This window comes from Osmerus eperlanus, chromosome 11 (assembly GCF_963692335.1).
Source record: "Osmerus eperlanus chromosome 11, fOsmEpe2.1, whole genome shotgun sequence".
Taxonomy (NCBI): Eukaryota; Metazoa; Chordata; class Actinopteri; order Osmeriformes; family Osmeridae; genus Osmerus; species Osmerus eperlanus.
In genome coordinates, this window is record NC_085028.1 from 4,509,820 (window position 1) to 4,534,819 (window position 25,000).

The 25,000-nt window shown below is 49.4% G+C and overlaps 1 protein-coding gene across 2 annotated transcripts in view; it reads right to left on the reverse strand.

Annotated features, from left to right (window-relative positions):
- Positions 1 to 4,960: 4,960 nt before the first annotated feature.
- The window catches only part of pxylp1 (2-phosphoxylose phosphatase 1), a 20,715-nt gene continuing 675 nt past the window's right edge, over positions 4,961 to 25,000 (reverse strand). The window contains exons 2-6 of one of the 2 annotated variants that reach the window (XM_062472581.1): positions 23,807 to 23,959; positions 13,393 to 13,725; positions 12,444 to 12,570; positions 6,923 to 7,062; positions 4,961 to 6,652 (exon numbers count right to left, since the gene is read on the reverse strand). In XM_062472581.1, the coding sequence (XP_062328565.1) occupies positions 5,613 to 6,652; positions 6,923 to 7,062; positions 12,444 to 12,570; positions 13,393 to 13,725; positions 23,807 to 23,885 (1,719 nt within the window). In that variant the 5' untranslated portion in view covers positions 23,886 to 23,959 and the 3' untranslated portion in view covers positions 4,961 to 5,612. Of the gene's footprint in view, positions 6,653 to 6,922; positions 7,063 to 12,443; positions 12,571 to 13,392; positions 13,751 to 15,126; positions 15,607 to 23,806; positions 23,960 to 25,000 lie in introns of those variants that run through there. The other variant, XM_062472580.1, reaches the window with a different exon arrangement.

A 25,000-nucleotide genomic window follows, 5' to 3' on the forward strand; every position in this document is an offset into this window, starting at 1 on the left:
TCCGCTCCAATCTCCTTTCCCCCCCTCTCCCCCCCTCTCCCCCTCTCTCCCCACCTCCCGCTCCCTCCCCCCCCCCGTCTCTCATTTTCTCCTCTTGTCTCTCCCTCGCTCTCCGACTCTTGCACGTCTTCAGTTCGTTTCACGGCGCTCCTCTCGCTTGGCAATACGCTCCTTTTTTGTCCTTTTCCTCGATACCTCTCTCACTCCATCCATCTGTCCCTCATCTAACTGAATTGGACCTCTCTCTCTACCCCCGCCCCCTCCCCCGCTCCACTGTTTTTCTTCCTACCTCTGCTGGTCTCGGTGTCTGTCTGTCCGTCCGTCTGTCTTGCTAAGAATGAAATCGAGGTACCTCTATGGGCCGTCTCTCCATGGCCCGGGAAAGGTCAAGCCCAGCAGGGACCAGAGAGATTCAATTCACAATCTGTACTGCTCCCTAGAGACCACCTTGTGTGTGTAGACGTGTCATCTAAAAACAAAAACGGACACACTGGCACCCGGAAGCACACACACAAGCACACACACTGTGCCTTGGCGCAGTGCAAAAAGATAATCTCAAACACACAACGGCGTCCGTGAGCAACACACTCCGACTCAGCATGCAGACTGTATCGACACACACACGTCCACCCGCTGATTGTACACACAGACGCACACGTGAGCACAAGCACACACACGCACGTAAGCACACGCAAACACGCAGACACATAGGTAAGAGCACTCAAACACACACAAGCACAGTCAAACACACACACAACGCCCAAAGTGGCGCCGGGTAGAACAGGTAGCGCCCAGAGCGGTTCTGGACCCCGGGGGCCAACAGGGATTATGTTTCCCCAACCAGGAACCTGCTGACAAAGACAGGAAGTGGAACCCTTCCACCTGATACGCAGTCCTGCAGGGCCTCGGGGGAATCGTTTCAGTGTGACGCACGTGATGGATTAGCTGCTATTCCAGAAGCGTGTTTACCTAGCCACCGTCAGGTCCTAGCCAGCCGGTGTGTGTGTGTTGGTGTGTTGGTGTGTGTTGGTGTGTGTGTGTTGGTGTGTGTGTGTTGGTGTGTGTGTGTGTGTGTGAAGAGTCAACACAATAAAGAACAAGGCAAACAGGGTAATGTACTGTAGCCGGCAATGGCAAACAGGGACACGCTTCAGAAAGTTTTGGAAAGGAGAAAGTGCTGTGTGCGCTTCTGTGTGTGCACATGTGTGTGTGTGTGGGTGTGTGTGTGTGTCTGCCCCGCAGAATATTTTGGGTTCAAAATATTATTCATGCAATGCTCACGTTAGGAGATTAAAGCTAGCCCTAAAGCATGGGTCACTTAACACAGGTTGGGCCTGTCCACCTTTGATGTCTGGACCTCACATTGAAGTTAATGAAGTCAGTTCTCAGAGAGAACGGTCGTAATATAGGTACACTACAGAAATCAGTGGTCACATTTGATTTTGCAATTATCGTATGTACACCTAGCAAGTTGGTATGGCAACAACAGACTTCTCTTCATATGGGATGCAAGCAGGGATTCGGTTGGAGTAGTGCGCCTAAAGCCATCTGGTGCCATTTGAACAGGGCATATAGGGTGCTTGAGTTTCAACTGTACAGTCAAGCTAGCTACAAGATAACCCAGCAAATGCTAATGCAGTATAAGAGCACACTGTGCCAAATCTGATACATGTTTGTGAAGCCATGGCTGGACATTGGAGGGCTTTTTGACGCGGGTGAGAGGTTCGGTGAAGGGTGTCAGCTCCCACTCTCTCTTACTTCACTCCATAGTTTTTTTCTTCTCTGCCTAACTCTATTTCTCTCTCCTCTCCTTTCCGGCTGCATCCCATCTCTCTTCTCCTTTTCAACTGTCCCTCTCTGTGTCCCTCCCTTTCCCTCTCTGCACCTTGCGGTATAGTCTAGGCTCCTTCCAGGGTCCACTGGGAATGGAGGACGAGTCTGACCCATTTTATCAGAGGAGCAGCACAGCATCTGCCTGCTTGTCTCGTCTGCCTGCCTGTCTGTCTGCCTGTCTCTCTACCCACCTGTCTGTCTGTCTGCTTGTCTGCCTGTCTCTGTCTGTCTGTCTTTCTGCCTGTCTGTTTGCCTGTCTCTCTACCCACCTTTCTGTCTGTCTGCTTGTCTCGTCTGCCTGTCTCTGTCTGTCTGTCTTTCTGCCTGTCTGTCTGTCTGCCTGTCTCGTCTGCCTGTCTTGTCTGCCTGCCTGTCTGTCTGTCTGTCTGTGTCTACACTCCTTACTTTTTCCTCCTCCTCTCTCTCTTCCCCCTCTCACACACACACGTTGTGAAAGACATGTTCACGGATACAAACACAGACTCTCACAAGACACACAACCACGCGCATTACAGTTGAGTCGGATGTGATATGGAAACACGCAGATCGCCACAGTACATAGTGTATGTGTGTTTTGATGGATCGCTGGCTGAATTAGCCCTTGCTATAGGAACACGGCAGTAATGACCAAACTCAATTAGCAGGATCCATGCTCTGTCTCTCTGTGAGGGCGGGGCCTCTCGCGGTCTCTCACAGCACACAGAGGCTCATAAATCCTGATTATTTAGCTAACGAGCGCTAACACCCGTCTCAATAAATCACACACACGCACACACACTGAAGTATTGATGGGCCCGAATACATACACGAGGTAGACACACACAAACCCAAGTTTGGAATGAACACACATACACGCAATCGAGCGAGGATCGACACACACTCACGAACCCAAGTGGCCACAAAACGCCACACGCATAGGTACGTGCACACACACGCACAGTAGCCTAGTTCTCATAGGCATTTCACACCAAGGATTGTTTGTTTAAGAAAGGGCTTAATAAAGGCTCACATCTGAGAAAACACAGAGGGGTTGAGTCTAGACACTGACAGACAGGACACACACACACACACTGTGGCCCTCAATTAGCTGACCCTTACACACACACACACACACACACACTGCGGCCCTCTATTAGCTGACCCTTACACACACACATTCATCGCACAGTTAAATGCCTTTCTAAGAATATATTGAGCATGTATTTGTACTTGATCTGCAGACCATAATGTAACAATTGTATTGTTAACCATTAGATGGGTATCTAATGAATTGTAACAATAGAATTGTGCACGGTTTCTTCACGGCACTGAAACAGTAGTGAAGAGAACACATCAACGTGTCTGAGAATAGTCCCACGGTGCCAGAGACCACCAAGAACCCACCCAGTTCCCTAGTTTTGTCTGCTTTCTCTGGTTCTCTACCAGAGGAACGTATATTTCACCCAATGTTCAGACATTTCCGTGCCAAATACTCAGCTTTTCCACGATATGAAAACATCTCCCCCCCCCCGTCTCTTCTGTGGTTAGGAGAAAAAGGAGGAGGAGGGTGGGAGTGTAGCCCATGACCACAACCTCTCCCTCCCTCCATGCTGCCTGTCCATCCCTCGATGGCATCAGTACCTCTCTTTCGCCAGTACTCCCTTACACTGGGGTTTTGCGATATGTAGGCTTGCGTAGAAAAACATGGAGTGTGTGATTGTGTATGTAGGGTTGTGTAGTGTTGTGGCAGGGTCACACATCTAAATGACCCCCACTTGTGAAGTATGGCAGAACAGCGTTTTAGTACAGACCGCAAATGTTGTGTCTCCCCTATTATTTTGTGTTTGTTACATGTATTGTGATAGTGAACTAAATCTACAAAAATTAAAATAAAGACGTTCATACAATTTAAATCTGAAATCCATAATGCACCCCATTCCGTTTCATCACTATTGTCAGGAAAATATGTCTTGTCCACTTACAATAAATTTAATTTACGGTAGTCCACCCTATAATTGCATTTTACACTCAATAATGTTCCTGTTTTCCTTCGAGACTTTTGAGAGCAGAAAACTGGGCCAGTTTTTTTGCGAGCACTTTTACGAAACGAGTTGTGCAATTGACATTGTGTCAGCATTGTATTAGGTTGTTCATGTAGATGGCACATGGCTGGAGGGGCAGAGGGAGGGAGCACTTAAGTCTGATGTTGGATCTGTATGGATGATGCTGCCAGTAGAGCAGAGGAGCCCCTGTAAAGAGGTACGTCTCAGAGTATGGAGGGGCAGGGGAACGGTGGGGGTCATCAGTGAGGTTGTGGTGCCATCTAGAGGTTGAAAATGGTTCATTAGGTACCATTGCGCAACTTTATCGAATGCTTGTTTTTGATTGGTCAATTACAGCGTTTTATGGTCTTTTACTTCTGGATAGCAGACACTTACAGACTTTATTTTTTGCGGAAGCAATAAAAAATGTTTTTATATCCAGCAGCTAATTTTGATATCGCTCCAACAGCACAGATACAGCCAGATGAGCCGTGCTTATTGATAAGGCTGGCATAATAGTTGTGGATACTTTATGTTCAGTAGATCAGTGTATTTTGATATGTTAATGAATGCATACTACAGATAATCCATGTGGATGCACAGTAATCTCTAATAAAAAAGAAAATACCCATGCACACAAATTCCAATTAAGATGACACAGAAACCGACCTAATCACCGGCTGTGTCACGAGCACAGGACTATTCACTGTTATGAAGCAAACTAGGACTATTCACTGTTATGAAGCAAACTAGGACTATTTACTGTTATGAAGCAAACTAGGACTATTTACTGTTATGAAGCAAACTAGGACTATTCACTGTTATGAAGCAAACTAGGACTATTCACTGTTATGAAGCAAACTAGGACTATTCACTGTTATGAAGCAAACTAGGACTATTCACTGTTATGAAGCAAACTAGGACAATTTACTGTTATGAAGCAAACTAGGACTATTCACTGTTATGAAGCTAATCAAGGAGTTATACGGGTGATTCAATTTTTGCTGCAAAATACACTACAGAGACAAATAATTATCCAAAAATGTTTAATAAAATTCTGATTGTATTGATATTGTTCCGTTGTATCTTAACATTTGTTTATTTAGATTTTTTATCAAAGTGTCACTGTTACATTTAATAACAAACAGCAATGTATTAAGTTAACAAAATACTTTAAAACAAACACAGATTTTCTAGTGTCCATAGCTGTGTCTTGTCAGTTCTTAAAAAAACGTGGTACAATATGGTTGGTCCTCAGCACTATCAATCAAAGGTATTACAAAATCTATATGGAATGACAATCATGAGAAAATTCCAAGTAAAAGTAGAAATAACAGGAATTACAAATCCAGCATTGTGTTTCCATTTCAACATTCCCTTTATAATGAAAACACAGAAATCATTACATTCCCATGGATATCCAAGGAATGCTGGGATAAAGTGGCTGAGTGCCCATAGAATTCCACATCAATGCTCCCCTTAGCTTACAAATGTCACAACAAACCTACAGAACATTGAAAAGCTGTAGAAATGTGTAAAAATGTAAGGGTCAAGATGCAATTGTCGATACCACAAGGTCTGCAAGCATTTAGTATTTTCTATCTGGCTAAGACATGACCGTGAAGGCAGGAGAAGGGTGAGTGTGGCTCTCAGAACAGATATATGAGGAATGTTATTCTAGAATCGTTTTAAGACAAAAATAGTGCAAAGTGCACTCGCATTTAAGTGGAACCGAGGAGCATCCTTCCTCCCTCCATCCTACCCTGTCCTCCTGTAGCAAGCCTCGTGGTAAGATGTAGCGTTGACCACGCTGAACATGTCCCGCCTCACAAACGACAGGAAGTTCCCCAGCGGGCACAGGGGCTGAGTGGGGTAGCGCTCGTGGGAGCGACAGAAGGCGGTCTGGAAGGTGACGTCCTCCCCGTTGTACAGCACCCGCAGGAACGCGTCCCTGTTCCCCTTCGCCTTCCGACCTTTGACCCCGCCAGCATCCTGGCGCTTCCGCTGTCCCGGCGCCGTCCCCGGACTCTTCCAGAGCTCAAACACCACCCTGGCGGCGAACCTGGGGAACCGCGCCTCCTCCAGCCCCAGGGCGCTCAGCAGCGGCGCCACGGTGACGTCGTGGGCCGACGACAGCGCGAACGCCTCCTCGCCGCCCGGCCGCGCCTTCCCGCCCGGCTCGCTGGCCCGGGCCATGCGCTCCAGTCTGCCGGCGGTGCGGTTGAGGTAAGGGTGCGCGGCCAGGACGGCGTAGCGCCGGTACAGCCCCACCCTCCTCCGGTCCGCCTCGTCCTCCAGCTGCTGCCTGCGGATGACGGCGAACTGGCCGAGCGTCAGGCAGCCGCCTCCGGGCATGCCGGGGTCGCCGCCGGTCGCGCAGGGGAAGGGCAGGCCGTGGCACAGGTGGCACAGCAGGGAGTCGATGGGGTTGGCGGCCCGGAGCTGGCGGGGGGGGAGGCCCAGCGTGCGGGCCATGTCGGCGTACGTCCGCTCCAGCTCGCCGTTGGCCACCCGTAAGCGGTACTGCCTCCGCTGCTCCTCCTCCAGGTAGCGGTTCCTCGCCGGGCAGTCGCAGGCCGGCCCGCAGAAGAGAGTGCTCCATTGGTGGCGGACGGTGAGCTTGGTCCAATTGAAATCCGGTAGGAGGCCGTAGAGGAGGGCCAGTCCGCTCTGGAGGGTGCGGCTCTTGCCCGTGGTCTCCACCCACACCTGGCGAGGCGACCAATCGGGGGGGAGAAGTTTGTGGCGCCTGTAGGCTTGGCGGAGGAGTTGGCCGTTGCGCAGGTGCTGCACCACACCTGTGGGTGAGATGGTGATTGGTTCAGAGCATTTCCTGCTGAACTGTGATTGGTCACCACTATTTTTCCTTAGGGCGGGGGATTGACCAGTAGCGGGTAAAAGTCAACTGACAAGCACAACACTACTTTACAAAAACTTGTGAAATGACCACAACCAATATTTTAGATAAATTGATCGTAAATTATAGAAGCTACAGGCTATACATGCTTACAAAAGCATAAGGTGACGAGAGATGGTGTGAGGTGCAATGTGATTGGCCGGTTGCCTACCTGTCTGGGTGAGCTCGCCCATCTCACAGGAGCTGTGGTTGGGGAGGCGGGGGACGGAGCCCAGGGTGGACTCCCAGGTGCCCCGCCCCCCCTGGCCCATGTGGCTGATGAAGGCAGACAGCAGGGGGTGGGAGGGTCTCCTGGAGGGGGGAGAGAGGTCAGGAGGTCAGGTAGACATAAATGACGAGGGGTCTTAAGGTTTTCATGGAAACGCCTTCAGACGTCGCTCGGCCAAGCAACACTGTATCGCATCGTAGTACCGTTGTCATGTGATGACCGTGCCATTACCATTAGTGTACTTGGTACACTCTGACATAAGAGCAACGCTCAATCATCCACGTGCAGGAGGCTGACCTGCAATGAGCCTGTTCTACCACTAGGTGGCTATCTAACCTAATACTGGAAGTGCAGGATTAGTAGGGAGGACCAGGGCTTGAAGGGTTAAATCTGGATCAGACTTGTGCAAAACACACACACACACACACACAGAGACCCACAACACACACACCACAGCAGGGGAAGGACAGTCACTGATCTAATCGATTTAAAGATGATTGAGGATGACATTTTAATACATCAAATCTGGGAGCGGGAGCACAACTGAGGCAGATGAAAGATTAGGGATGGGCAGGGGTGACACACACACACACACAAATACAGAGACACACACACACACACATACATACAAATACAGACACACACACACATGCACGCACACATTTATACACACATTAAGCGGCAAATCATATTTATTTGCCAACTCCAAAAGCGACACAGCATCCTACCAATCCTCTCATGGCTCTGCTCTCCCATGCAGCTCAAACACATGGTGGTCCCTCTTACCAGTCACACAATCTTTAATCCTTCCACCCCAAATCTCCCACATGTTTAATTCAACCCCTTCTGGAGGAGGGGCTCCCTGATTGGTTTATTAAATACAGAGAGCCAACTAGATGTGGCACTTACATATGTCTCAGAGGGAGAAGATAATAGAAGGAACTGTGTCTGGACTGGTACAGACCATTAGCCTAATCTGAACAGAAGTGGATTTAGGGAACAGCGATGGGTCAGATATGGGCCAGTATGAGGGATTGAGGTTTACGTTGTGTCAAAGGACCCCTGGCCACGCTTGGAAAAAAGCCCAGAGCCACTGCAATCAGGAGGGAGCCAACGGCAGATTACGGAGCAATTACATGAATTAGGGATTATCGCGATTTCCACTGGCTGTTAGATGAGGTGAGACAATCTTCTGAGTGTGGGCGGTCGAGGGAGAATAAGGAATCAGGAGGGCAGGGAGAGAGAAAGAGACAGAGAATATATATCTGCAAGCAGCAATGGCAGAATCCTCCTCAAAATGGCAAAATACTGTAAAATTGGCATATTAGAGGGTTAAACTTAACTGCCGTCAAAGGAACCAATTAAGTATTATATGTCAAAATATGTGACCTCTTGTGTCCAGGTCTAGCAAGGACACATAAGTCCTTGAGATGGTTTGGTTGGTGTGTCAAACATTTTCAGCCATGTCACATATTCTGACGACAGCTACCGGTATCAAAATATGTGATACAACTCCTGACGGAGGAATCCTAACAAGCAGAGAACAGTTGAGACGTGGCCTCATTTGACAAAGGAGAAAGAGAGAAGCATACATCATGTATACATGAGAGAAAATAAGAGTCAAGGAGAAAAGGAGAGAATGAGAGTAAATGAGAGACAAAAAGCGAGAGCGAGACAGAAAGAGAGAGGGAGAAATAGAGAGAAATAGAGAGAAATAGAGAGAAAATGAGAGGGGGAGAGAGAGGGCTTAGGGATATAAGAGAATGGCTTCCAGCTGGAGACAAAAGCTCAACAAACTGCAGACAGAGACAGAGGGGCTGGCAAGCTGGTGCCAACGATGGGAAGTCACGTGGCCTGAAAACACACACACACACACACACAAACACACACTACCCTCAGGATCCTGTCTGGCACCCATATGCTCTTCCAGGTCCCCATAATTACACCCTGACAAAATAAAAACAGAGCAGGATTACACAGACCTTTAGAAACAGGCTTCAGCCCTCCATCTCTCTCCTAACACACACACACACACACACACACACACACACACACACACACACACACACACACACACACACACACACACACACACACACACACACACACACACACACACACACACACACACACACACACACACACACACACACACACACACACACACACACACACACCCCAAAACCCTGCATCTGTTGCAAATGTAAGTCCTCTCTCTCTCTCTGTCTCTCTCCGTCTCTCTCTGTCTCTCTCTCTCTCTTTAGCATCGATCCATATCTGACCCTCCTTCCCCCTTCAGTCTCATCTCCCTTTCCTTCCAGCTCGGAGGAGGTGTGGAATGTTGGTGCTGGGAGCCAGATGGCATTGCATGCAGTCACACCAACCAGAGAAGAGAAGAGGTGGGGGGGGGGGGGGGGGGGGGGGGGCCAGTGAGAAAGAAATGCAGAGAGAAATCTGAGTTAATACGCTTCACACTTAAGTCAGTAATACAAGTGACAAGTAGTCAAATGCCTCAAAAGTCCACAGTTCTTATCAGAAAATAAACACTGAGATTTACTGAGGTTAGTTAGTGAGGTTAGTATTTTCCAAGCATTCAATTCATTCCCCACAGATGTGTCCAAGCATACCATGCATCATCGGATGCATCAACACCCTGCATTCAGGGTCACAGTAATAATGGACTTATCTAACACAAACAACTGTCTCCTAGAAGTTGATAGACGTGCCCCTCTTAATGCCAGGCTTAATACCCTGCACCAAGCTAAAGATCATCCCTGCACTGGTACCCCTTCACAGAGCCAGATGCACATGTAACAACCCAATGTTGTGTTCCGCATGCGCCAGGCCGCCAATCCAAAACAAAAAGATTTGGGATTGGGGAATGTATTGACCATATGGTCAAAATCATAATTCCTGACCGTCTTTGGCACCAATCATGAAAGACAAGGGTCGTTTAAGCTCCATGCACTATGGAAACAGACAAACCTTCTCACACACACACCATAAGTGCACACATTTCTATGGATGGCTTAGTATGAAAAGTGCTGTCCCCATTCAGTTATGACATCTCACAACGGCCCAGTTCTTACATTGCACCTCTATAAATAGCTTCTATATCAGCCACTGGTGTCAGCCTGCTGAGAGACTGAGCAGAGACCAGCGAGAGAGAGGGAGGGGGAGAGAGAGAGAGAGAGAGAGAGAGAGAGACATACAGAGACAGAGAGAGAGAGATAATACAAAGAGAGAGAGAGAAAAAGAGAGAGAGACAGAGAGAGAGAGACAGAGACAGAGAGAGAGAGAGAGAGACAGAGAGAGAGAGAGAGAGAGAGAGAGAGAGAGAGAGAGAGAGAGAGAGAGAGAGAGAGAGAGAGAGAGCTCCACACTGGGGAACGTTGAGGAGGAGGAGAGGACCGACTGGAGAGAAGAGGAAAAGTGAATGTTAGAACAGGAAAAGATAAGGTGTGTGTGTGTGTAGGCGCGCGCGTGTGATGCCATATCCATGCCAAGCAGTGACGGCTCCTCTTCTCCAAGGCTGCGCTGGAGGCTGGGGTGTTCAGATCAGGCATGAGAAAACAAACAGCAGACATGTGTGCGTGCGGGTGGGTGCATCCATCTGCACCAGAGCACCACAGGACAGATGTAACCAAATGCACCAGTCACCACAATGACAAGCAGGCACACAGAGAGACAGAGAGACACAGAGAGAGAGAGAGAGAGAGAGAGAGACGGGGGGGGGGGGGAGAGAAGCATACAATGTGACATATGAACAGCAGGGTAGAATGAGACGGAAGGAGACGAGAGAGAGAGCGATGATGTAGAGAGCTTGGCGGTGAACACAGTTGTAGAGATGTGGGCTGGCTGTTGGAACAGGAAGCGCTGACTGAGGTGGAACCCGGGGCTGCCAGCCTGCGGCTAGGAGGCAGGAGACTGGGACACAGGGCTGCCTGGATACATCCCAATCATGGTACAGGGGGGGGGGGGGCACTGGATATCACTGGAGGTTCTCTCAAAGAATGAGGAGAAGACGTTTTCTCCTTGTTCCAGACAGGGCTGACTCAGTGCCACAGTTGCAACACACACACACACACACACACTAATTACAGAGAGCAGATGCGACATCTCTGTTTTACCCCTTGAAGGAGCAGTAAATCTCTGTCACACACACACACACAAACACAATACTCTCCACTAATGACTACATAGCCAGAGGTAGCAAATTCAACCTCAGAACATCCTCCTCCTCTTCTGTCTCACATTCTCTCCTGTTTATTTGATGTTTTTTTTTACACAGTTGCTTCCTGCTTGAAAGCCCAGAGAGAGAAGTAGCTACAGAAAAAGTTGCTGTGGGGAGAGGAAAGAGAGAGGAAAGAGAGGAAAGGGAGAGGAAAGAGAGAGGAAAGAGAGGAAAGGGAGAGGAAAGAGAGAGGAAAGGGAGAGGAAAGAGAGAGGAAAGAGAGGAAAGGGAGAGGAAAGAGAGAGGAAAGAGAGGAAAGGGAGAGGAAAGAGAGAGGAAAGAGAGGAAAGAGAGGAAAGAGAGGAAAGAGAGAGGAAAGGGAGAGTTAGAAACTAGGAGTGGGGGAGTAGAACAAAGGGGGGCTGTATCGAAAAAAACTTTCAAAACTGTAGTTTTTTTGTGTGGTTGAGGGGGGATGGAAAAAGTAAAATCTGCTAATTGCAGGCTTTTCTCTCAGCCTGCATTGCCTTCTGCTGTTCCACCCAGACATGCCTGTCTGAGTTGTTCATCTCACTGACAGGCCCATTTGTTTGCCTTTGGCTTGAGAGAGAAAGAGAGAGAGAGGCTTCACTTTAGAGCTCGTCTTAATGGGCGGCCATTTTGGATCCCCGTAGTGTGCGGTGGCTTTTAGGAACCTTTGAATCAGACCAGGCCAAGTGAGAGCCGGAGGGGAGAAGGCAGTGTTGAACGTGTTGCTAGAGCGAGGTATGGAGAGCTTCATTAGCTCGCTTAAGTGGGATTCTGAAGTGTGTGATGATAGGCTCATTTACAGGCTAATACATATGAACTCATTTGTAGCATCACTGATTAAATCAGGGGTCCCCAAACTACGGCCTACGGGCCGAATGCGGACCGCCAATGCATTTAGACTTTTTTAATTTTTTACACTGATTAATATGCATAAGTAAGTAAATGTTTTGATTTCAATAGCAATGAATATGAAAAAAGGTAATTACAATATTAATAATGCTCTTTTAATAGGCTATATATCCCTTGATATGTACAGATGTACGGTGCATAACAAAATAATAAACTAATCTAGCATAATAAATACATTTAAAATCCTAATAACATCTCCACAATAATACTGGTAGTCACTCCGGCCCATGTAATTTTCTGTTACAGACCGACCCGGCCCCACATTAAAGAAAGGAAAATTATCTGGCCCTCGCAGAAAAAGGTTTGGGGACCCCTGGATGAAATGATGAAGTCTGTGAATGTGTGTGGTACCTGCTGGGGGACAGCGTACAGTCGATGGTGGGCCGCTTGGTTTTGGGGATGTAGTAGAGTGGATAGCGGTCGCCGTGGCGAATCATCACCTGGACGGCCAGCAACTTGTAGTCAGCTGGGCTGTGACCTGCGTGGACACCATCATCATCATCATCATCATCATCATCATCATCATCATCCTCTTTAGCATTACACGCCAGAAATATACCAGCACCAATAACAATATAATGGTCAAATTAATCTTCTTGGGTGTGTTTCTAGGCCATGTGTATGGAAGCTACGTTGCGGTGGATTAGCCTGGAGTGGTTCTCTGAAATGATCATTCCCAACAGCAGCAGTAGCCTAAGCTGTCAGAGACCCTGGTAAGCTGCCTTCTCTAAAGCCCTCCCCCCCCCCTCCTCCTCCAAGTGCTCATCTTGACTCCCTCACACTGCCTTCCCACCCTCTCACCCTCTCACCCTCTCTCCCTCTCTCCCTGTCTCCCTGTCTCCCTGTCTCTCTCCCTCTCTCCCCCTCTCTCCCTCTCTCCCTCTCTCCCTCTCTCCCTCTCTCCCTCTCTCTCAAACACTCACACACACACACACATCTGGGCCACAAGCGCCAATCCTTCCTGTAGCCCTGGGATGCCCTTTTGATGCTGGTGCTGACCCCTGAGTGAGTCTGTTCTCTCTCTCTCTCTCCCTCTCTCTCTCTCTCTCTCTCTCCCTCTCTCTCTCTCTCTCTCTCTATCTCTCTCATACATACACAAACACACGTAGAACAACGTGTTGTAGAACCTACAGGAAACACATGTGACAGCTTGGACCAACAGTCTGATCACTGCAGGGTTTATATTATAGGTCAGCATGTACAACAAGCCTTGGTCATGCGAAGCCATGACCTGAAACTGAAATTCCACCCAGCGGGGGTGCAGGTGTGTGTGTGTAGGTTTGTGTGTGTGTGCTCTCACCCTCCCAAGCTTGCTCTGTGTGGTTGGGGGTGTTGCAATAGCCGTAGGCCTCATAGACTGGGTCCAGCTCTGGTGGATCAGTGTGGGGGACAGGGATGATCCTCTTCCTGCTCTTCCCCTGGCCCTGAGCCTGGCCCTGGGCTCTCCCCTGAGCCAGGCCCTGGGCTCTCCCCTGAGCCTGGCCCTGGGCTCTCCCCTGAGCCAGGCCCTGGGCTCTCCCCTGAGCCAGGCCCTGGGCTCTCCCCTGAGCCAGGCCCTGGGCTCTCCCCTGGCTCTTCACTGGGGCCTGGGGGCCCCGCTCCTCCCCCACCGGAGTGGTGGGCATCAGGTGCACTGGGGGGGGAGGAAGGGAGAGACAGTTAGATTACATCATTTAAAGGATTACGTTGATGAGGTGCATAACATTGAAATAGATGGACAGATAAAGCAAGAAAGATAAAGAATAAAGTGAGAGCGTGAAAAAAATAAAGCGAGCAAGCGTGTGATTGAGAACAAGCACAAGAGGAATACGAGTGCAAATATGCAACACACACACTTGCTCAACAGACTCTTTCTGTCCCCAGAACCTCTGAGGCAGTCCTTCTGTGTTCTCCTCAACCCAACTCATCTACATGTGAACAGAACTGTATCCAAAGACCCCTAACCAGCGCGCCATAGTGTTGCCACGGAGACCGCCGACCTTCTGACCCCCCAGGCCAGAGCGTCCAACAGGAGAGAGGGGGCCCTGGGAATAGGCTGAACCTTTTGGCAAAGCCCTGGGTAATATGTACTTCCAAAATCACACTTTACACACACACACAGTTGAAATATATAGTCAACATGCAGACACAGACAGACACACACACACACACACCACAGAAACACTGGTTATCCTAAAACCTGACGCCAGCCAATGAAGTAGGTAAATATTACAGCTCTCTGCAGAGAAAGAGAGAGCAGGGCGCCTTATCATAAAAGGACGAGACTCTATTCATCGCTATGACAACCTCCAAATCAAACCTCTTTTCAACATACTAAAACGATAGGTCTACACAATCCCAGAACCTCCACACTCTCTCTTTCTCTCTCTCTCTCTTTCTCTCAGCTCATAAAGTCAACAGTCTTGCCGAGAAGACTGGTTGTTTGGCATGGACAAGTAGCTGTGTGTTCAGCTGACAGTGTGTGTGTGTGTGTGTGTGTGTGTGTGTGTGTGTGTGTGTGTGTGTGTGTGTGTGTGTGTGTGTGGATGCAGTGGGAGGAGGCCTAGGGTCTCAGACTTCCTCTAATAAAATCTTTCCATGGTTGTTTTTCCACCTCACCCGCTGACGCCGAGAACACTCCACTGTATCTCAACCAACACCAGCCACTTAACATGGAGTCAAGCTAACGTTTACCTCATGGACTCAGCTCGGCTAATAGCACACATTTTGGTTAGCCTCTCAACATATCTTATCAAACTAAATAGAAGCCACTTATTCTAGGAGAACATGAACAAAGTCAAGCTTAAGCACATGGATGGTTAGGAACAAACTAAAAGACACACAGCAAGAGGTTCAAATCCAAATAAAACCTCAACCAGGAGTTCCTTTTGTAACAGCAGACCCCACATTTCAATCAACGACAGAAGCTTTAGAAAGATTTAGGCTGAATGCCGGTTTAAAAGCCTTTGACATCTCAGCAGAGATGAGATCCTGGTTCCGGATAAGGCCGTGAACCTGTAGCCTGGATAAACTCACCGGATAGGAGGAGGAGGAGGATAGGGTGTGTGTGGACGAGGGAGAGCATTCTGCTTGCTTGCTTGCTTGGTGGCCAGAGAGCCAGCCGTACACTGGGGCTCACTCTCTCAACCTGGTCCCTACTGGGAACACACACACACACGCCTGCGCAGATTCGCCAACACATCAGCTCCCAGCAGTGGACGCCTTCACAAAGGGGCTTTTATAATGGCCTGTATAACTCTATGCTGGAGCACGCACAGTCAAAACAAACACATGGCTCGCGCACACACAACCACCACAGCACAATAGTACACCCACAGGAACCACCCCAGGACACCAGCCTACAGCAGGAATTGCCATTTAGACCGACACCTCTACCAAGGCTGTATCCTTTAGCATGCACACAAGCCCACAGAGCCCAAGCAGTATGTGGGCCAACTCTATGCTAATGCTAAGGTTACCTAGTTAATAAGCATAAACAAGTGGGTTGGTCTCCCAAGACTGGGGGCCTTTATTCCGTTCTTTCTCCTCTCCCTCATTTTCCCTTCATCTCCCACCTCCTCCATCTCTCGTGTCTCTCCCTCCATCCCTTTTCCTCTCCTCCATCACCCTCTCAACCCAACTTCTTCCCCCTTTTTCTCTCTCTCCCCCCCCCCCCTCCGCTCTCTCTATCTATCTATCTCCCTCTCACTCCTCGTCTCCTTCTCTCTACTCCTCTCTCTCCATCCACACACAGACGCAGGCGGGGCGACCAGTGTTGCAGCAGGTAGTTGTGAGTGTGTGTTTTGGCTGAAGGTCCAGAAGGCCGAGCCAAAACAGCCACAGTAATCCCCCCCGTCTGCGACGACACCGTCTCTGCTGTGGTGAACAGCTGGTGAACACTCTTCCTCGTCCTTCCCTCCTGGTTTATATTTTTACATTTAGTCATTTTAGCAGACACTTATCCAGAGCAACTTACAGTAAGTACAGGGACATTCCCCCCGAGGCAAGTAGGGTGAAGTGCCTTGCCCAAGGACACAACGTCATTTTGCACGGCCGGGAATCAAACTGGCAACCTTCAGATTACTAGCCCGATTCCCTAACCGCTCAGCCACCTGACTCCCCACATTTTATATCTTCCTGCATCCTGCACCCCCCCCCCACACACACACACACCACCTCCCTCACTCTCTCACCTCTCCTCTCACCCCACTTCCTCCTCTGCCTCCCACTCCTCTTGTTCCTTGCCCTCTCTGTTTCTGCCTTGCCTCCCCTCCCCTGCCGAGTGATAAACCATAGGGTCATTTTCAGATGGAGACAGAGAGAAAGAGAAAGAAAGAGAGCGAGTGGGAGGGAGGGATGGAGAGGGGGAGAGAGAAACAGAAAAGGATGCACCTTCATAAGCAAAGCGGACTGCTAGGGGGCTAACTCCTCTATTAACCAGGAGCAGATAACCACAATCCTCATCCCACTATGCACAGCGCTGCCTTAAACCTTGTGCTGCCTTCGGGTCACATGACCCAAAGGTTCATAACGAACCATCGTTGTGATTACCCAATTTTACCCAATACAAAAACAAATAAAAATCATTTTATTTTAACCTTCGCAATGTGGGGGGTCTGAGACAACCCAACGGTTAAAAGAAAATGCTTCACTTTGTTTTTGTATGCGGTAAAGTTGTTGCAATACGACGGTGGGTCACAATGACTGATGGCTCAGAATGACCCGAAGATAAAACAAGGGTTAAGCGATCTGGCTACCACAACAACATCTAGGTTCACTACTGTAGCGCAATGCATGCTGCTAACAGCAAGGTACTGGCCAACCTAGCATACAGGTAAATCATGAAAATCAAGGCCCAAGAGAATGTTAAAAAGAAAATCATCACAATCATACACAGAGAACAGTGAAGAGTAAAGACAAAAAATAATAAACAGGAGATATGTGTGTATTCCTAGGGTCTATTCCTGGACTGATACTCTATGGTCTGTCTGTGTGAATCATACAGACAGACCATACTACACTCTGCCCTCACCCAACACTGCAACACACTGCCCTCACCCAACACAACACTCTGCCCTCACCCAACACTGCAACACTATGCCCTCACCCAACACTGCTACACTGCCCTCACCCAACACTGCTACACTGCCCTCACCCAACACTGCTACACTCTGCCCTCACCCAACACTGCTACACTCTGCCCTCACCCAACACTGCTACACTCTGCCCTCACCCAACACTGCTACACTCTGCCCTCACCCAACACTGCTACACTCTGCCCTCATCCAACACTGCTACACTCTGCCTTAACCCAACACTGCTACACTCTGCCCTCACCCAACACTGCTACACTGCCCTCACCCAACACTGCTACACTCTGCCCTCACCCAACACTGCAACACACTGCGCTCACCCAACACTGCAACACATTGCCCTCAACCAAACACTGCAACACTGCTACACTCTGCCTTAACCCAACACTGCTACACTCTGCCTTCACCCAACACTGCTACACTCTGCCTTAACCCAACACTGCTACACTCTGCCCTCACCCAACACTGCTACACTGCCCTCACCCAACACTGCTACACTGCCCTCACCCAACACTGCTACACTCTGCCCTCACACAACACTGCTACACTCTGCCCTCACCCAACACTGCTACACTCTGCCCTCACACAACACTGCTACACTCTGCCCTCACCCAACACGGCTACACTGCCTTAACCCAACACTGCTACACTCTGCCCTCACCCAACACTGCTACACTGCCCTCACCCAACACTGCTACACTGCCCTCACCCAACACTGCTACACTCTGCCCTCACCCAACACTGCTACACACTGCCCTTACCCAACACTGCAACACTCTGCCCTCACCCAACACTGCTACACTGCCCTCACCCAACACTGCTACACTGCCCTCACCCAACACTGCTACACTCTGCCCTCACCCAACACTGCAACACACTGCCCTCACCCAACACTGCTACACTGCCCTCACCCAACACTGCTACACTCTGCCCTCACCCAACACTGCTACACTGCCCTCATCCAACACTGCTACACTGCCCTCATCCAACACTGCTACACTGCCCTCACCCAACACTGCTACACTGCCCTCACCCAACACTGCTACACTCTGACCTCACCCAACACTGCTACACTCTGCCTTAACCCAACACTGCTACACTCTGCCCTCACCCAACACTGCTACACTGCCCTCACCCAACACTGCTACACTCTGCCCTCACACAACACTGCTACACTCTGCCCTCACACAACACTGCTACACTCTGCCCTCACCCAACACGGCTACACTGCCTTAACCCAACACTGCTACACTCTGCCCTCACCCAACACTGCTACACTGCCCTCACCCAACACTGCTACACTGCCCTCACCCAACACTGCTACACTCTGCCCTCACCCAACACTGCTACACTCTGCCCTCACCCAACACTGCTACACTCTGCCCTCACCCAACACTGCTACACTGCCTTAACCCAACACTGCTACACTCTGCCCTCACCCAACACTGCCCTCACCCAACACTGCTACACTGCCCTCACCCAACACTGCTACACTCTGCCCTCACCCAACACTGCTACACACTGCCCTCACCCAACACTGCAACACTCTGCCCTCACCCAACACTGCTACACTGCCCTCACACAACACTGCTACACTCTGCCTTAACCCAACACTGCTACACTGCCCTCACCCAACACTGCTACACTGCCCTCACCCAACACTGCTACACTCTGCCCTCACCCAACACTGCTACACTCTGCCCTCACCCAACACTGCAACACACTGCGCTCACCCAACACTGCTACACTGCCCTCACCCAACACTGCAACACATTGCCCTCAACCAAACACTGCAACACTGCTACACTCTGCCTTAACCCAACACTGCTACACTCTGCCCTCACCCAACACTGCTACACTCTGCCTTAACCCAACACTGCTACACTCTGCCCTCACCCAACACTGCTACACTGCCCTCACCCAACACTGCTACACTGCCCTCACCCAACACTGCCCTCACCCAACACTGCTACACTCTGCCCTCACACAACACTGCTACACTCTGCCCTCACACAACACTGCTACACTCTGCCCTCACCCAACACTGCTACACTCTGCCCTCACACAACACTGCTACACTCTGCCCTCACCCAACACGGCTACACTGCCTTAACCCAACACTGCTACACTCTGCCCTCACCCAACACTGCTACACTGCCCTCACCCAACACTGCTACACTGCCCTCACCCAACACTGCTACACTCTGCCCTCACCCAACACTGCTACACACTGCCCTTACCCAACACTGCAACACTCTGCCCTCACCCAACACTGCTACACTGCCCTCACCCAACACTGCTACACTGCCCTCACCCAACACTGCTACACTCTGCCCTCACCCAACACTGCAACACACTGCCCTCACCCAACACTGCTACACTCTGCCCTCACCCAACACTGCTACACTGCCCTCATCCAACACTGCTACACTGCCCTCACCCAACACTGCTACACTGCCCTCACCCAACACTGCTACACTCTGACCTCACCCAACACTGCTACACTCTGCCTTAACCCAACACTGCTACACTCTGCCCTCACCCAACACTGCTACACTGCCCTCACCCAACACTGCTACACTGCCCTCACCCAACACTGCTACACTCTGCCCTCACCCAACACTGCTACACTCTGCCCTCACCCAACACTGCTACACTGCCTTAACCCAACACTGCTACACTCTGCCCTCACCCAACACTGCCCTCACCCAACACTGCTACACTGCCCTCACCCAACACTGCTACACTGCCCTCACCCAACACTGCTACACTCTGCTCTCACCCAACACTGCTACACTCTGCCCTCTCCCAACACTGCAACACTCTGCCCTCACCCAACACTGCCCTCACCCAACACTGCTACACTGCCCTCACCCAACACTGCTACACTCTGCCCTCACCCAACACTGCAACACACTGCCCTCACCCAACACTGCCCTCACCCAACACTGCTACACTCTGCCCTCACCCAACACTGCTACACTGCCCTCACCCAACACTGCTACACACTGCCCTCATCCAACACTGCTACATTGCCCTCACCCAACACTGCTACACTGCCCTCACCCAACACTGCTACACTGCCCTCACCCAACACTGCTACACTCTGCCCTCACCCAACACTGCTACACTCTGCCCTCACCCAACACTGCTACACTCTGCCCTCACCCAACACTGCTACACACTGCCTTAACCCAATGGGAGCTCTTTTACTTGGCTTCCCTCATTTTTATTTCAGAGTGGGTCCAGCCTGTCATCTCTCATTATTTCCCCCTTTCATCTCTCTCTGCTTTTGTCGTCTCAGATCCCCCTCTGCCTCTCAATTATTTTGTACCAATCATTACCCTTTCATTACATCCATCTTTCACAGTGGATGGCTCTCCTTCTCGCTCTCTTCCTTTCTCCCCAAATCTAACCCTCATCCATCCATCACTCATTCATCGTCATCATTATTCCCCTCATCCTGTTCTCCTCCCTTTATCTACTGCACCCTCGAGCACCACATCCCTCTCTCCTACAGGGTCTGTCCTTTCACCCTTTCATTCATTTTCCCTCCATCCCACCACCTCATCCCTGTTGTGTTTTCCTGCTTAGACTCCACCACACTGTGGGAGGTCCCCTAGCTCGTACAACATTCTGGCAAGATCCGGGAGGTCCCAGGGGCTGGATGTGGTCAACTGGTCATGGTCAATCGTCAGAGCTCAGCATGGCTGTCATTTACTGGATAATACAATAACGTTTGGGAAGACAGGAACTTCATAGGGAGTTACTGGATTTCTCAGACGGGTTTTAGGTTGGGTCTCTGGTGTACACCATGGGTATCTGTGAAGCCCTTTATGACACTGCCCGTAAAAGGACCGGCCACAAGTATATAAGATATGATTTGAAATGGGCCACGTGATCTTCTTATGTGCTATGCTGGATAGAGAGAATAATACAGAGAGAGACAGATCTTTGAACAGCTACACGATATGGGTTCTGCAAGATGGGAGAAAAAGCAGGTAAAAAGAAAGAGAGCTATGGAAAAGAGACCGTAGATAAGAGAGGGGGAGCAGAGACAGAGAGAGAGAGAGAGAGAGAGAGAGAGAGAGAGAGAGAGAGAGAGAGAGAGAGAGAGAGAGAGAGAGAGAGAGAGACAGAGAGAGACAGAGAGACAGAGAGAGACAGAGAGAGAGACAGAGACAGAGAGAAACTGGGTTGTAGGATGAAGAGTGGCTGAGTAATGTGATTAGGCTTGACACACACACACCCTGAGGTTAAATTCCATATAATCTTTTATTGCCCCATGTCTGCCAGGGTGGGAGATTAGAGGGCGAAAGCCGGGTATAATTTGGACAGCGTGGGATGAATAATGCTTAGACGAACAGGCTTCCCACCTCCAGTCAGCCAGATGGGTGAGGATAAAGTTGTTCAGCATCAGGTTGTTTAAACACAAACACACAAAACAGAATACACACAAAAAGAAGGCAACGCTCACCCAACACTGCTACACTCTTCCCTCACCCAACACTGCTACACTCTTCCCTCACCCAACACTGCTACACTCTTCCCTCACCCAACACTGCTACACTCTGCCCTCACCCAACACTGCTACACTGCCCTCACCCAACACTGCTACACTCTGCCCTCACCCAACACTGCTACACTCTGCCCTCACCCAACACTGCTACACTGCCCTCACCCAACACTGCTACACTCTGCCCTCACCCAACACTGCAACACACTGCCCTCACCCAACACTGCTACACACTGCCCTCACCCAACACTGCTACACTCTGCCCTCACCCAACACTGCTACACTGCCCTCACCCAACACTGCTACACTCTGCCTTAACCCAACACTGCTACACTCTGCCCTCACCCAACACTGCTACACTGCCCTCACCCAACACTGCTACACACCGCACACTACAATGCACAAGCACAAACTCCACACACACACACACACACACACACGAGTGTTGGCACCTAGGAGAAGGTGAAAGGGACCGAGTGACGGAAACTAATGAGTGTGCACAATCTCAAACCGGTTCTTTGCGTTTCCGCAGCAAAAGCACTGGCACCCAGCGAGGACACCTGGTTCCAGAGCGGCACCAACTCTTAGCTGCTCCAAAACAGCTCCAACAGCATGGAGGTCAAATTTAAACAGTGGTCAGTGAAGGAGAAAAAAACCCTAACCGCTTGCGTTTTGATGCCAATGTAGGCTTGCAAAACCAAAAGCAACACGTGTACAGAACCGCTGCAGGTCTCCATTGTTGTTGTGCCTGAAGTTGACGCTAGCATTGCTGGGGAGGTGGAGACGTGTACAGTGATATAATGACGTCGCTCTCTAGCCTGTGGAAAAGCAAACCGTGTTCTTAGAAGGTACGCAAGTTGAACCAAGATGCAAACCGGCGCTAGCAACACCCCAGAAGCAGAACTTGAAGTTCGCATTGGTGGAAAAGGGTTAGCTGACAGCCCTGAGAAGATCCAGAGTTCATTGGTCAAGAGGGGAACTCAAGCTACGTGAGGAAACACCGAGAAACGTTTGGCATAGCTCAGTGCTAATGGGTTCTAGTGATCTGGAGTGTGAGTGTCAGAGGGAAAGAGAGTTAGAGAGAAAAAGAAACGGATATACTCTCATTAGGGTGAGGCACATTATTCTGTCCATAAAGAAGCTTTTCCTACTGAAAAATATTTGTAGGAAAGATCCAAGAGAGACAACAGAGTAATCTTATTGATCCATTTTGATAGGACTTTCATCTGGAATATTTTCAGAACAGTTAAGCCTGCGTTCGTGAGCACTCATCATTCTACAATGCATCAAGCTCCAGCTGGAGAGCATGTCTGGATCCGAGAGCTTGGCCGATGCGAGCATCGAAATCTGACCCTGAGTATATCCCTCAACAACACAGCAGAACTAAATTGAACAGACGGAATGAGCCTTTAATGACTTCTCCACCCCACCAGCCATGCAGGGAGAAGGACTCAACGTATGAACTAGAGCAGCTTCCTTGAATTGTGTTAATTCGCTACAAGGTCACCATGTGTTGGGACAATGACAAAGAGATGGTGTCGCCTATGAAGGCCCACGGAAGACAGAGGCGAGCCCTTTGCAGACAAATACCAAAGTGGCAAACATGTTCCAACCAGACACAACAGTAGCCCACAAGGTAGTCATTGTGTTTGGTGTTCATGCCTGATGCTTCACATTGTCACACTGCAGATCTTTTTTGTAGGAGGCACTGTGGCATTTATGAGGGGAGGATTCAGTATCGGCCCACACAGTGACAGGGAGAGAGGCAGAGAGAGAGAGAGAGAGAGAGAGAGAGAGAGAGAGAGAGAGAGAGAGAGAGAGACAGAGAGAGAGAGGCAGAGAGAGAGAGAGAGAGAGAGAGAGAGAGAGAGAGAGAGAGAGAGAGAGAGAGAGAGAGAGAGAGAGAGAGAGAGAGAGAGAGAGGCAGAGAGAGAGAGGCAGAGAGAACCAGGAGTGGGGGAGTAGGACAAAGGGGGGCTGTATCAAAAGTTTTACATAACTTTCAAAACATTTGTGTGTGTTTGTGTGTGTGTGTGTGGGAGGGGGGGGACTATAAAAAGTCAAGCTAATTGCAGGTTGTTCCCTCAGCCTGCATTGCCTTCAGAGATGTACAGAGTGAGACTTACAGAACTGGACACTGAGGCTGACTATGGCCAGCACCGCTGCCACCAGCACCAGCAGGATGAAGCGGTTCCGAGCCAGCATTCTGTCATGTGATTGGTACACGTCCCTGTCCTTCAGCCATCGACACCTTGGCCTCTCCCTGCCATCCAGACACACTGGGAAAAAATGGAATGAAGACAAGGCCATTTAACCACACAGACACAATGTGTTTTGCTGAGCACTTATACAAGGGCATTTCTATTTAGTCTTACTCAAGAACATAGTGAACATGGGGCCTATGTCAACATGTAAAGACTGCAGCACAACCACATATCTAAATCAAATCAACAATTATGTAACTAAGCCTGTGTGCAAATAATAGCTGTCTTAGACTTATCTGCAAGTTATATTGGGCCTTTTGTACAGTTGCTAACACTGACTAAAAGAATGCCTACGTAGTAACTAGATGGCAATGGTTGTAAAGGCCTAAACTGTGGCCACACGTAGACAGAAAGGCAGCACTGTCTGGAAGTAGAGTCTGTACCAGTGTGCAACACTCAACTATAAATCTACTTTTTCATGAAGCCATATAAAAGAGCATGATGGAAAAGTAATGGTCTGCTGTCAAAAGCATCACATTTATTTAAGTTACACACAACCAAACCCTGCCATTACACTGGCTAAAAATACTGACGGATGGCTGAATCAAACCAGATACACTGTCGCACTCCTACCCCTGTCTTCCTCACGCCTCTTTCCAAAATAGACACTACAGTATCGATGGCACTTCGCTATAACTCAACGAATGAGAAATTACCGTTCAGATAAGTAGCTCTAGCCCCCTAGTTGCTGGACACATCTAAGTCATGCATTGCCTTTCAGAGTGTTCCTCTAGTTCACAGACAGTGGCACTGCTGACACAACCTTTGCTAATTCAACTAATGTAGAATAGTTACAGTAGTTAGAAACATTAGTACTAACGCTAGTCATCATGGCATGGCTAAACAAGAGCCAGAAAGGTGACTGATTGTTATAGTCTACTGCACTGCAGGCAAGTTTACAAACTGATTAGCTAGCAATGCATTGTGTACTGTAAACAAAAAAAATCCACAAGTATGATTTCGAAACAAAGTCTAAGTATGTTTAGGATATCCAGCTAATTTTAGTCTCTGAACCAATAATCGGGATGAAAATGTGCTTGCTACTAGTAGTAGTAG